The sequence below is a fragment of the Papio anubis genome, chromosome 11, assembly GCF_008728515.1.
Source record: "Papio anubis isolate 15944 chromosome 11, Panubis1.0, whole genome shotgun sequence".
Lineage (NCBI taxonomy): Eukaryota > Metazoa > Chordata > Mammalia > Primates > Cercopithecidae > Papio > Papio anubis.
In genome coordinates this window covers 105,269,614-105,284,752 of record NC_044986.1, presented here as the reverse complement: position 1 = coordinate 105,284,752, position 15,139 = coordinate 105,269,614, and the positions used below count along the sequence as shown (strand labels likewise).

The 15,139-nt window shown below is 37.0% G+C and overlaps 1 protein-coding gene across 9 annotated transcripts in view; it reads right to left on the bottom strand.

Annotated features, from left to right (window-relative positions):
- The window catches only part of NEBL (nebulette), a 390,871-nt gene that overhangs the window by 53,099 nt on the left and 322,633 nt on the right, over positions 1-15,139 (bottom strand). For 8 of the 9 annotated variants that reach the window (XM_031652467.1, XM_017944508.3, XM_017944510.3 and 5 more), the window contains 3 exons: positions 10,185-10,295; positions 5,640-5,750; positions 2,058-2,168 (listed from right to left, as the gene is read on the bottom strand). The exons of the other annotated variant lie outside the window; for it this stretch is intronic. In XM_031652467.1, the coding sequence (XP_031508327.1) occupies positions 2,058-2,168; positions 5,640-5,750; positions 10,185-10,295 (333 nt within the window). The remainder of the gene's footprint in view (positions 1-2,057; positions 2,169-5,639; positions 5,751-10,184; positions 10,296-15,139) is intronic. 9 annotated transcript variants of the gene reach the window in all.

The following is a 15,139-nucleotide window of genomic DNA, read 5'->3' as shown; positions in this document are numbered from 1 at the left end:
AGGGTCATTTGTGTTACAATATGATCCATTGACTTTATTTGAAAAATAAACTTTCGATATTAAAAACAAACTCTGGCAAAGTCCCAAACATTGGTTGAAAAGGATCTGAGCCTATCATTTAGGCAAAATGGGACATGACTATGATTACATGCAAATTAGATTTTTATTATTATTATTTGGGGGGTTTTTATTGACTAAGACTCTCAGCCTGAGAATGGAGACCTCACCAGAGCCAGATGAATCAATTTACACTGGATGTGACTGGAAACCACTAAATAATTGCATGTGAGGAGAGGAACAAAATTTCATTTAATTCCGTCAAGGATTCTTCTGCTGGGTTGAGAATGGCTACTAGGAAGGCAATAATAGCAGAATTCTGGTTAGGAAGCTATGGCAATGATCTAGAGGATAGAGATGGTGGCTTAGACTAGGGTGGTGAGAAAGGTGGATTTAGACCACCACGATGGGGGTGACATCAATAAAGCATGCTGATGACAGGAATCAAAGTGACTTCTATGCTTTGGTTGGTGCCATTTGCTGGGAAGCAGATGGAGGAAAGCTAACCTAGGGGAAAATTAAGGATTCTAGTTTTGGCCTGTAATGTTGAGATCCCATTATATACTTCCCTTGTAGACAACAAAAGATAAAGGGTCACATATTCACATCCATGTTATAGAACACTTAATTTTTCTATAAGAATGAGGTAGACCTATATGAAGGAACACAGGAAAAAAATCCATAATATAAAGAGAGAAAATAATCAAACATTTAAATGGAGTATGACCCCATTTAAGATTTTTTTAAGTTTTTGTGTGTACAAGTATATATTTATCTATATAAACACAAAACAGATTTGGAAGGTTCCATAACAAACTTATAACAATGACTATCTCTCGGGAGAACAGAAGTAGGAAAGTCCCTGTTCCTCACGCTCCTGGCCATCCACCCCTGGCCACCACTTCAAAATGGAACACTTATTGATCAGGAAACCTATACCATCTCCACTTCCTTTGTCTTATTCAATCATGGCAATCCCATTTCCCTGGTCAGTACCTAACCCTGGGGATGTCAGTCATTTTTAAAACAACAGTAACTTCCCTAGCAGCTAAGCAGCTACCTCTAGCCTTCCAGATTTCCTGTAAGGTGTCAGTCCTGAGTCAGCTCTTCCTAAGTGCAAAGGTAACACAACAGGTCTCAGAGTACCCCACTGAAGCCCCCACCTACCCAGTCTTGAGATAAGTGAGCAGGACCCATTCACCTGCATCCCAATTTTTTCTTCACATACACTTTTATAAAATCATCACAACCCAAATCTTTACTCCAGTGATCCTTTTATATTCTCAGATTTTTGTGGGGAAGTTCAAGAGGTGTAGAGAAAGTTCTAGGGTATTTCCTTTGAAATATATGTATATGGTCTGACTCCTACAACCTTGTGATGTGATATCCATCCTGTCACAGAATTTAAGACAAAACTTCTAAATCAATATCCTGTATACCATGAAGAGAAAAATGGTATTAGATGAATGAACATGGTCAATCAGGTTATATAAGACCTCCACTCAAAATGCTGTGTAGAAATTTCATGCATGCTGATCATGTCAACAAAGGCTATTTTAAGAACATGCAATCAGACAGAAATGACTGTTGTACTCACATTAAGCATCCATATATGAAGTTCTGCTCAGAAATTTGGAAATACAGATATGCCAAGCAGCAGGTGATCCATTAAAAATACCATGAAAACATTTCTCATAGCCCAGATAACCATTAAATCTGTTGTATTCTGAAGTAAGGTGTGCAGGGGAGTGCATGTGTGCGTGTGTGTGTATTCAATTAAAATGCCTTCCACCAAGCTTTTTTTGATATATTGGAAGGATGTGAGCAAAGCAAAAACTGTACATTTTCAAACAGGCATAATGCTGAGGAATAGTCTCCATTCCAAACTGTTAAACCAGCCGCAATGCTTTGAGAAATTCCATATAGTAATCAAGTTGCTAATACGATTTGTTAGGTTCCACAATACGAGTCTTAAGGCCTGCATCACGCACCCTACTAACCTCACTCACGATCTCTGCAGCCTTCTTGGCGCGCTGCATTTCAAGGGTGTCAGGGCCAGCTTGCATTCCTTTCCCTTTAATTATTGACTCCAGATCTTTCTTGTATTCTTTCTGCAAAAGACATGTTACAACATTCAAACACTCAGTGGGCAAACATGCATCTGCAGTCAATGATACCAAAAAAATAGTTAAACCTATTTTACAAAAGAGGTAACAAAGCTCCTTGAGTACTACGAATGATCACTCACAACTAAATTTTCTGAACTACTTAGAACGATAATCTTGTTCTCACTGAAGAAGGGCATGCAAAGCTCCAAAGATGTTTAGTATATAAGGGCAATTGCCATGTGAAAATCTTCACTGGCAATTGTCTTTAGGGTTGGAGGATAGGGAGGTGGATGTAAATGAGCTGATGTTATACAGAACAGATGAACTTGGGAGGCCACAGCACTCACCAGCTGTGTAACACTGAGAATGCTCAACTTTTCCAGTTTACTCATCTGCAAAATAAAGGCAGTAATATAGGCATACCTCATTTTTATTGTGCTTTACTTTATTATGCTTTGCAGATACTGAATTTTTTACAAACTGAAGGTTTATGGCAACCCTGCTTGCCAAGCAAGTCTGTCAGTGCTATTTTTCCAACAGTATGTGCTTACATGGTGTCTCTGTGTCACATTTTGGTAATATAATATTTCAAACTGTTACGGTGGTTTGTGATCAGTGATTTTTTTTTGACAGAGTCTTGCTCTTTCGCCCAGGCTGGAGTACCATGGAATGATCTTGGCTCACTGTAACCTGAGCCTGCTGGGTTCAAGCGATTCTCCAGCCTCAGCCTCCTGAGTAGCTGGGACTACATGCGTGTGCCATGGCATCCAGCTAATTTTTGTATTTTTATTAGAGACCAGGTTTCACCATGTTGGCCAGGCTGGTCATGAACTCCTGACCTCAGGTGATCCACCCACCTCGGCTTCCCAAAGTGCTGGGATTACAGGTGTGTGAGCCACCACACCTGGCCAATCAGTGATCTTTGATGTCACTATTGAGACAGACAGATAGGAGGGGGTCACTGCCAAAATTCCAGCTGGCCTGAACACTGGAAAGAGCATGCGCTGAGGTGGAGCCAGAGAAGTTCAGGCCGTTTGCAACAGGGAGGAGCCTGGCCCCTCTTCTTCCTGTGTGGAACCTGGGATTCAAACTGTGAGGTGGGAAGCACTCTAGCAGGGACTCCGGCCTTGCAGAGAGTCCCTGTTCCCCCCTTTTCTTCCTTTACACCCAATAAAACTCTGCTTTACTCACCCTTCAAACTGTCTGCAAGCCTAAACTTTCATGGCCATGGGACAAGGGCCCTGTCTTTAGCTGAACTAAGGAGAAATCCTGCAACACTATTGTAATTGTTGGGAGATGCCACCAAATGCACCCCTATAAGTCAGTGAACTTAATCGAGAAATGTCACGTGTGTTCTGACTGCTCCACTGATCAGCCGTTCCTCTATCTTTTTCCCTCTCTTTGGGCTCCCCTATTCCCTAAGTGACAACAATATTGAAATTGGACTGATTAGTAACCCTACAATGGCCACTAGATGTTCAAGTAAAAAGAAGAGATATACTTTAAATCAAATGCTAGAAATGATTGAGCTTAACGAGGAAGGGATGTCAAAAGCCAACACAGGCCCAAAGCTAGGACTCTTGTACCAAACAGTTATTCGAGTTGTGAAGGCCAAGGAAAAGTTCTTGAAGGAAATTAAGTGCTACCCCAGTGAACACATGAATTATAAGAATGTGAAACAACCCTATTGCTCATATAGAGAAAGTTTTAGTGGTCTGAATAGATCCAACCAGACACAACATTCCAGAAACAACATCCCCTTAAACCAAACCTAATCCAGAACAAGGCCCTAACCCTCATTTCTGTGAAGGCTGAGAGAGGTGAAGAAGCTGCAGAGGAAAAGTTGGAAGCTAGCAGAGGTTGGTTCATGAGGTTTAAGGAAAGAAGCCATCTCCATCATATGAAAGTGCAAAGTGAAGCAGCAAGGGCTGATGCAGAAGCCACAGCAAGTCACCCAGAAGATCTAGCTAAGATACTTGATGAACGTAGCTACACTAGACAACAGATTTTTTATGTAGACGAAACAGCCTTCTATTGGAAAAAGATGCCATCTAGGACTTCCATAGCTAGTGAGGAGAAGTCAATGTCTGCTTCAATTCTTCAAACGACAAGCTGACTCTTATTAAGGGCTAATGCAGCTGGTGACTTTAAATTGAAGCCAATGCTCAATGCAACAAGATCCATGGTTTCCTTTTGGGAAATGACCTCTAAGTTCTCTCAATCCATACCCTTGGGAAGGATTGATTTCCATCACCTCCCTACTCCCCACATATATTTTTAATTCTACTAAAGTGCCTTTTAAATGTTTCCTTTATTTAAAGAATGTGAATATAGCCGAGATTAAGGTGATGTTTTAAACACATAAACATTTATAATGTTTTATATAAGATACTGTTAAACTACCTCAACGAATGGGTGAGAGGATAATCAGCACATTCTACTCCCCCAACCCCAGACACAATGATTAGGCCAGGTGTGAGCACAGGATAGCGACTAATCCAAGGAGATTGAAACCTAAGACTTTAATTGGAACTACAAAAGAGGATGTTCACTTCCCACTGGGATTACTGGCCACAGATATGAGTTATCCTATTACTAAGATGTTTCATTGCATGGAGACAGCATTCCAGAAGCAAAGCCAATAGAGAAGATAACAGAACCAAGAGATGAAGGAAGAGAGACATCATGTGAATTCCAACATGACAGTAACTCAATCTTTGGATTTGCTATTCCATGAGTGAATGCATCTCCTTTGCTGCCCACCCTAGTTTGAGTTCGGTTTCTGTCATTTGCAACCTAAGAGTCACCATCGCCACCATCATCATTATCATCATCCTCATTATCATCGGATTTTCAAAATATGGGGACAAGTCTTTAAGCTCTTTCACTGCTAAATTCAGCTAAAGTCTGTTAAAAGCAAAGTGACACTTTATGACCCAAAGTAATGAGATAATACAGGATTACAGGACTGAAAACACTTCAGAGACATTGCAATTCTCCTTATAAAGTGCATGAAAAGTGAGCAGAAACTACTTTAATTTGATAAAGAGGCTGAATAAGTTCATTCAGCAGCCCAGGGCAAGACTGGGAGAGTCAGTTGGGTTACGTGCAGGAAAGCAAGTGAACTTTCTACCTGCAGTTACTGATGGACCATAATAACACACCTTCCCAATCATCTGCCTTTTTTTTACCTGCTTAAAAGAGGAAGTTAAATCTCATTAAACTATTTTAGTTTATTATATGGATTTTCTCCAAAATGGGGAAATGGTCATTTTTCTCACATCACATAGAAAGGGGATTATGAGCACCATTTTTTAAAAAAAAATTAGTAGTCCAGGAAAAGACTACAAGGATATAGCTGTTTACAATCACTTACATATAAAAGTTGTGGATGTATAGAACCTTTCAGAAAGATTGACAGATAAGAAAATCAGCAAAAAACATATTCATCTAAGGTGTTAAATAAACACTCACCTCACTCGCCATTTCAGAGGCTCGCTTTGCTCTTTGGATGTCAAGAACTTCTGAATTAAGTTCCATTCCTTTCCCTTTTATTTCATTTTCCAAATCTTTTTTATATTCTTTCTATAAGACAAGAATATCACAGTTCAAAACTTAGCAGGAATCACTTTAGTCAGTGTGCTATTCCACATGTTTTCTAGAGATCACAGAAATGAGAAAATATTACTAGGAAGGAATGAATCAGACAGCTAAGTATTCATGCTTTTTTCCTACAGACACTTCATTTTCCCCTCTACTAAGTTCAGAGCAGCTTCCAATATTTTCAGCCTTTTCCTTTTCATACTTTCTCTCAATATGTTTTGGTACCATAGTGGATTTTTTTAAAAACACATCTTCTCTTTCAATGGTGAGGAAGATCTTAAGAACACATGTTCCTTATTAATTATTTAAAGTATTTTTGAAAGTTGTCTATAAAACATGAATTACCAAAAAAGAACATGGTTGCAAAAGAATGGAAAATTACAAAATCAAAAGGCCTGATGTAGCCAAAGTTTTTTTAAAAAGTTTAAAAAGTGAGCAGAAACCATTTTCATTAGACTCAGGTCATTCCAAAATTATAAGCAGCCCATTCCAATGTCTAATAAGCTATTAGGAGTTTCAATTACTTGGGCTCACCACAAGCTGATATAAGGTAGTTGAAAGCAGATACTTCAAGCACTATCCATCACAATTACCTTAGGTAATTACGCCCTTCTACAAGTCTCAGAATACTTCAAGGCCCCCTTTACTATCTCTGATGGAATCTGTGACTCACATTCATGATGATGAATGGAATCATCCATAGATAATGAAATCTGCATAGATGATGGAATTTATGGCTCAACATGATGATGATGACGATGATGATGATGATTATTATCATTATAGTGATGATGGTGGTGATGGTGACTCTTAGGTTGCAAATGACAGAAACCCAACTCAAACTAGTGTAGACAACAAAGGAGATGCATTCACTCATGGAATAGAAAATCCAAAGACTCAGTTACTGTCAAGTTGGAATTTACATGATGTCTCTCTTCCTTCATCTCTTCATTCTGTTATCTTCTTTCCTGGCTTTGCTTTTGGAAGGCTATCTCCATGCAATTTAAAGAGTTGTAAAACCAAAACGTTTTCTACAAATTAATAATAATTTGAATTTCACCCATTTTAATCTCATATTTTAAGTAGATCCAAATGCCTTCTATGAATACTTACACACAACTTATTTTTCTCTGCTAATGAGTTGCTTGTTTTCTTACTTAATTGCATATGAAAATCATATATATCTTATTCCTATTCAACTAAGTTGCATTTATGATTAACTTGCCAGATGAAAGATGAAACTTCCTTTATTGATAAGAAATCAGGTTCCAGTTAATTCTAAGGTTCATTTCATGTTACTTTCCCTTCATCCAATATAATTAAATTAGCCTGTCCTCTGCTCAACTAATAGCTTACTAGACATTGGAATGGGCTGTTTTATAATTTTGGAATGATCTGAGTCAAATGACCCAGGTGAAAGTCAGACCTCTTTCATTTATTTGGTGGTGTGACCTTCGGGAGGACTTTTAAGTAACTCAACCTTGATTTCCACAATGGTGAAATGAAAATAAAAATACTTGTTCTACTAATGTCAAGGGGCAATGGGGTGAATCAAAGGAAATGAAGTATAAAATGATACTTTGAACATTCTAAATGCAATGTCAATGTAAAAACCACAGAGTAAAAAAATGCAAAGTTCATTTGAAGCTAAATGCTTACACTTAGAAAGGGAAGTAATAATTTAATTAAGTCACCGAAAGTCCTCTTTTTCAAATTAGACAGGCTATAACTATTTTTTAAGTTAATTTTTTAATTTTAAAAAAATTCTCATTGGAAGTTGACAATTTATGGTTGTATATATTTATGGGATACAAAATTATGTCATAATTTATGAATACAATGTGGAATAATTAAATCAATCTAAATAATATATCCATTACCTCAAATATTTACTTTTTGTGGTGAGAACATTTGAAGTTTACTCTCTCAGCAATTTTGAAGTGCACTATATACTATCTTCACCACAATGTGCACTAGATCTCAAAAAAATTATTCCTCCCATTTAGAGATTTTGAACTCTTTGACTCTCACCTTCCCATTCCTCCCACCCTCCAGCCTCTGTAACCACCATTCTACTTTCTGCTTCTAAGAGTTCAAGTGTTTTATATTTCACATAAAAGTGAGAATATGCAGGATTTGTCTTTCAGTGCCTGGCTTATTTCACCTGGCATCATAGTCGTTATGAACTAAATGTTTCTCTCCACCAAAATACATATGTTGAAGCCCTAGCCCCCATTGTGACCGTACTTGAAGGTGGGACCTTTGGAAGGTGATTAGGGTTAGATGGGATTGTGAGAGTGGGACTCCCTTGATAAGATTAATGTCTCTAAAGGAAGGAGGAAAAAGATCACAGTTCTATCCCTCTACTGAAGTCACAGCACAAAGGTGTCTGTCTGCAAGCCGGGAAGAGCGCCCTCACTAAGAATCACATCTGCCAGCACCTTGATCTTGGACTTACCAGCCTCTAGAACTTTGAGGAAAGTCTGTTGGTTAAGCCACTCAATCTGTGATATTTTGTTATAGCAGCCTGAACAGACCAATAGAATGTAGTGTTCTGAGCCTTTTCCTACCCTGATGTGTGTATTCTGAATTAATAAATTAAGACTCACTCCAAACAGGAATAAAAGAAAAAGGCAATGGCACATAGTAAAGTCATTTATGAATCTCAAAATAGACTTTACATTGCCATTTGTACATAAGTGATAAAAAAAGATTCTCCTTTAAAAAAGTTCACATAACTAGTGTATTTTTAAATGGAAGACAACAGTAGTAGGAAGTTGCCATTATTTGAAATTGTTTTAAAAATTATTATTAAACTTTTTTCTTCTTAAAAGCCTTATGGTCAACTATTTCTCTTTTTTTTTCCCCCTTTTATTTTTAGTTGACACATAATTGTACATATTTACGGGATACAGAGTGATATTTTAATATGTGTACACAACATATAATGATCCAATCAGGGTAATTAGCATATCCATCACCTCAAACATGTATCATTTCTTTGTGTTGTGAACACTCAAAATCCTCTCTTCTAGCTTATTAAAAATATCCAATCAACTATAGTTAACCATATGCACCTTGTGGTGCTGCAGAACACCGGAGCTCATTCCTTTGTATCTGTTAACCAACCTCTCCCGATCCTCTCCTCCTGCCACTGTGTCCTAGCTCTACTCTCTAGGAAGTTGCCATTTGCTTAACCTTCAACTTCAAAAAATTTTATTAGGAACTAGAAGTGAGAAAAGATAGTGTAGCAAGAGAACTCTTATAGAAATTACATGTCTATTTCAGCACACTATATATTACAACACTGAATCACATTAAATTTCTAAAACCAGTTAAACGGTACGGCCAGTCAGCATTTGCTTATTACAGAAGTTCGTGATGATGTGCTCCTATAGGTAATTAATCTCAAATTTATTTCACTCGTCTAAGAGATTTCCTTCAGGAATAGTTTCCTCAGTTCAAAAATTCAAAATGAAATGAAATTTCATATATATACATGTAATATATATTCCACTTATATATCACATAATATGCATTATTATATTGTATATAATATATATACATATATTACATTATATACTGCATTTATACTTAGGGAACACTTTCCCTTAATACAAAGAGCATGTAAGCAGATTTGGAAAATCTATGAGCTACTTTTTGGCCACTTAAAAAACAAAGAAAAATTAGCTTTTAAATTGGTGGACTATAGACATATTTTTAATTTTAAGGTCTTAATGTTAAGAAAATTTAATATATTACTTGTGAGCAAAAAGTGCACCATTACGTTTTTGGGGAAATTTTTGCAGAGAATAAAATAAAAAGTGGACATGAGTTCCTCTGTTCTACATGTTAAATATATCATTTTTCCGTACTTAGAACACAAACTACTTATAAGTAATGTAGCATTTATCCAGACCTTCACATGTGAGCATCTTATTCTGATATCAAATGTCAAGAGAGGGAGAGAACTCTGGTCTTTCTCCTCCTTCCTTTAGAGACATTTGCTGCAGGAAAGCGACAGGAAAAGCTGGTTCTAAAATGTTTTTATAATAACTAAATTTGAAAGAATCAAGCTCTCTCCACCCATATTCAAAACATTTTTTTAAAAACTGCTATAAAACTATAAAACTATTTATAGAGCTTCTGAGCTACAACTAAAACAAAAAACCAGGCTGTTTTTCAAGTTTTCCCAGGAACTGGGCAATTTCTTCTCGCAACTTTAATTGGAAATGTTAACACACACGCTCCTGTTTTTAATGAAAATGCAAAATTTTATTAGTGAAGATCAAAGTGAAAAAAAGAGTAATGCCTTAATATCTCAAACACTGAATTAGTAGAGAATTAGCTGAATATTTCCTGGCTTATTTCTTGACTTTTCTTCGTGATACATAATAGTAAACACCAAGATCGTACCTCCCTCAGAAGGTTGGTGATGTACTTTACATGTAAAAATTCTGGAGTCTTGTCTAAATCCAGTGATGACCTTCCTTTAATCTCCTTCTCATAATCCTCTTTGTAAATTTTCTGTTAAATAAGACCACATAATTTTAAAGTTAGCAAATATCAGTGACCATTGAAAAGAGATTTGAACAAGAGTTCCCAAAACAAAAATGATGTTTTCTTAGGTAGTTCTACCACATAAGGGTCATCCTATCAACAGGGAAATAAGTTCAACTTTATCACAAATTTAAGAATTCTACCAAACAAAGGAGAATTATTAAGTGGCCTCTTCCTCTGGTAAATCAGAAAATTCTGAGTGAGGTTTCCTAACATCTTATTAGTCTAGGATTAACATCAGCCCATTTTTTGGAGAAGAACCAACAAGACTGGCTATTTGACTGGATCCCCCAGTTGGTTTACTCCAAGGTGAGTGGATCCACTGACTGGGGGAAAATCTGGTGGCATGGAAGCCATCAAACCCAGGCAGCATCAAACCCAAGCAGCATTAACGTTCATGTCCCCATCATCCTTCTTCATCAGACTTTTGCAAATTCAGGAAACACCACTTCTAAAATGTAATGATGATTGAGGGTTAGGGAGGGGGTTTCCCTTTAATGATTTTGGAGTTGAGAATATTTCTCTACCATCTATGGTGTTTGATATGAATGAAGTTGTGCTGTGAGGAGAATTTTATCTTGAACCTTATAACTGAACTCCTCCTTTAAGTGAGAGTTCACAACAAGAAATGAAAGGTGGACACGACGGTGATAGTGGGGGGCTTAGATTCAGACCACCATTAGCCCTTTTAACACACTCTGCCACTCTTTGGCTATGATTCTCTAAATTCTAACATTTGAACTACACATTTGAAAAATCAGTGATAATGCATGCTTTATGGCTATAAAGACAGCTATAAACTATAAACAACAAAAATATCCATCCATGTGAAATATCTAGTAAACAAGGACCCAGATTTTACCAGCCAAATATTTTGTTCAAATTGCATCCCTGAAATGATAAAAATAAATAAATTCTGCCTGAAATTGTTATTCAGGCAAAATGAGAAGCTATTTCCAGGTTCATTATTTATTCATTACAGAGATAGGTAACTGTATAAATAAAAAATGTCTCTAAACCATGAAGGAGAATAAGAGAAACACGCTGTCTCCTCACTTAGCACATGTGTTCCACACAGCAGTCTAACGATGTGGATATAGCCACAAGGAGAGAAACAAAGGATGTTCTGAAAGTCTAGCAAAGCTAAATAAGCAGTTGCATTGAGAACATTCTGAACTAAAGAACTGAGATACAATGACCAAAAACAATGACTAGAAACTTTCCTCTTCCTTATGTGGAATTAGTAGAAATAACAGTTAGGCTGAATCTAGGGCATCTCCAGGCTAAAAAGGACTCTTTAAATGGTGAAATAGGAATATGTCTGTGCATTCATGCACTCATTTACATCAGCTATTTCACTTCAAAAAGTGCTTCTGAAAAAAAAGTTATTTTACTGAAGTAAGTCATTAAGGGAGGTTAATTATGACTAGAAGTAGCCAAAATATATAGCTAGGAAAAAAAAAAACAAAACTTTTTGGGCATGCTTTTTGAAGAAAGCTGTATTTGTGAAATAAGACAACGAACTTTTCAAAGCCAGATTTAAAGGTTTCCTCCAGAAAACACACACATTAAACCTATATCTGGCATTGGAAGAAAGCATGACAAACTTAATTATAGGCCATAGCAAAGATACCAGTGGCTTTTCCCGGGATCATAAATACTTAAGTTTACCTGTAGGAAGTTCCTCGAGAAACTCGAGGTAGTCAAACCTACCTCTTAGGAATAAAAAACATCTCTAAGACAGATGATTCTCTTTGCACCTACTTCATCGGTCCTATATTTAAAAACATTTTTCACATCAAACTTTGTCTAAGATTTTTAGCTATTTTTCTAACCTTTAGCATATGAATTGGGTCCAAAGATACTTTCTATTGAAAGATTTCATTCTCCTCAAGAAATGATGGTTGAGCCTAAAAAAATCCAATAGTCAATAACTATAATTAAAGGGAATATATGTCAGGGAAAACATGTCTCACTTGGCAAGACTGAGAGAAGAAGTTGGGTGAAGAAAAGAGAGACTACCCTAAAATACCAAATCATAAACTATTGTCATTTCTACTACAGAAACATAGTATTCAAATATATTAATCATGAATTATAAGTTTCTGGATTTATCAGTGAAAGGAAAGTTATCCACGGCAGGAAATAAAAAAACAGAAACTGCGCAACCAGAATGATAAAAGGGTGCTCAGCATGAATGTTTCTAGGGCTGAGGATGAAAGAAGAGGGGAGGGGGTAAAGGGAAAGGGGCAGGGGAGGGAACTGGAAGAGGAGGCCCAGCCTGAAATACTGATGCTGCCAGAAATGTCCTCAGAAAAGGAAAGTGATTTTTGATCCCTGTGCCTTTCAGTGAAAATTTGTTAACAACTTCATATTGCCTTAACCCATTGCCCTTTTGCCTCAAGAATACTCTTGTCCCTAGTCCTAATGTAACATTATAAACCTGTCTGTTCCATTAGAATTAGAGACAAGTTCTGTTTAGAAATAACTCCAAGAACAGTTTTTATGTTTTATTTTCACATTGCAAATCAGGTCCGATTTGCTTCAGCCTCAAAGAGCCTGTTTATGTAAAATTAAATCAGTGCTGGCAGCAAACTGCACATTTTTTTTCTAAATGGGAAATGGGTTAACCTTTCAGAAGACCCACTAAGCAAAAGCATTATGACAGCTCCTGAAAGTAGAAATGTTTCTCTGGGCTGTGGGTCAGTGACAATGGCCACATTATCTCTACAAAATGGGGACATTCATTGGGTGGCTCTACTCCACGCAAAAAGTACTGCTGCAGTGGAAGATAGTAAAGCAATGAAAAGAATATATAAAATACTTTATATAGTTTATACATGTTTACACACTATTATCTGAAGGAAGAAAAGGTATTCTAGGGAAATTTATTCCATTAAATGTAAATTTTTACAGGGTTTCTGAACTTTGTCCAAACTCACTAGTATCAATCGACTTAAAACAAATAACCAATTTAATCAAAATGGTTACTTGATATTTCTTTATCAGATTCTTCTTCATTGGCTTAAGAAGATATAAGACAGGAGTCCCCAGTCCTTAGACCATGGACCAATAGCAACCTATGGCCAGTTAGCAACCCGGTTGCACAGCAGGAGGTGAGCGAGGGTGAGGGAGCATTCCTGCCTGAGCTCTGCCTCCTGTCAGATCAGCGGTGGCATTAGATTCTCATAGGAGTGCAAACCCTATTATGAACTGTGCATGCGAGGGATCTAGGTTGTGCACTCCTTATGAGAATCTAACTAAAGCCTGATGATCTGAGATAGAACAGTTTCATCCTAAAACCATCCCCTCCACCACCACCACCACTTGCCAATCCATGGAAAAATTGTCTTCCATGAAACCAGTCCCTGTTGCCAAAAAGACTGGAGACCACTGAATAAGACATGAAAAATACAAGTAATTCTTTTTCCTTTTTGCTTGAAGAAGAAATTAAACAACTTTGTCTATTCAATAAACCATGGTAATATCTGAGTGCCTTTTCCCCAAGAAGATGAATTATAACATTTCAACAAATAGCATGGGTAATGCTTACAAAATTCCTGAGAGTTTTTTGTCCACAAGTTATCATTTCTGCCTGTTTTGATGTTGTTACTGGGCAACAATAAGGATCTTATTCATTGAGCATGCCTAGCATGAAGGTTGTATTGGACTGAGACCAGCATCCACTATTTCTGTCCCTTTGCATTAAGAACCCAGCTGCACCCACAAAACTTTGATATAGGTTGCAGACAAAACCTTGTGTGTCTGATCCTGAAAAGGTAGGAGGGAAAATACACAAACATACACACACAAATAAGTCTCAGAGGAACAGAGAAAAAAAAAGTGTGGGGAATATCGAGATGTTACTTACCATAATCTTAGGTTGGGAATAAAGTAGGTAAGCCGAAAAAACTCTTAATTGTTTATTGAAAAAAAAATCAATCAAATATGTTGCTACGCTTTGAACGTGTCCCCACAAAGTTCGTGTGTTGAAAACTTAATCCCCAATGCAACAGTATTGGGAGTTGGGAACTCTAAGAGCTGATTAGACCATAAGGGCTCTGCCTCATGAATGGATTGATGCCAATATCATGGGAATGGTTTTGTTATCATGGGGTTGGGATCCTGATAAAAGGATGAGTTTCCCATCCCCTCCTCTAAGGAGTGTGCAAGCACTCTCTGTCTTTCCACCTTCTGCCATGGGATGATGCAGCAAGAAGACCCTTGACAGATGTGAACTCTTGGATTTTGAACTTCCCAGCCTCCAGAACTGAAAGAAATTAATCTCTGTTCTTTATAAATTGCCCAGTCTTTGGTATTCTGTTATAGCAACACAAAATGGACTAAAACATAAACTAAAGAGAAAAGAGAATCATTCATGATTTTGACCAGGTCCTAAAACATTAACATTTACTGGATATATAATTTCATCTAAGACAATTTCAGTAGACACATTCTTAATCTACAGAGAACACCTTCCTAGCATCATTACTTGGAGGATTAAATGAGCTGACATATATAAGACTCTTAGCATATTACCTAGCATGTAGTAAGTATTTTTAAAATGTTAGTTCTATTTTCATTGGGGAAAAAAGGGGGGGGGCAGGTGAATAAAGCAACCAGCTATTCGTTTTTAGTTTTTATGAACTCGTCATAGTTCTACATTAACATCTGAAAGGCAAAACGTAAAATTAACATCTGAAAGTGTCAGTTATATAATCATAGAAAATTAGAACTGAGGGGAACTTTAAAAGCTCATCTAGCTTAAGATCCATATTCACCAATGAGAAAAGCTAAGGACGAGATAAACT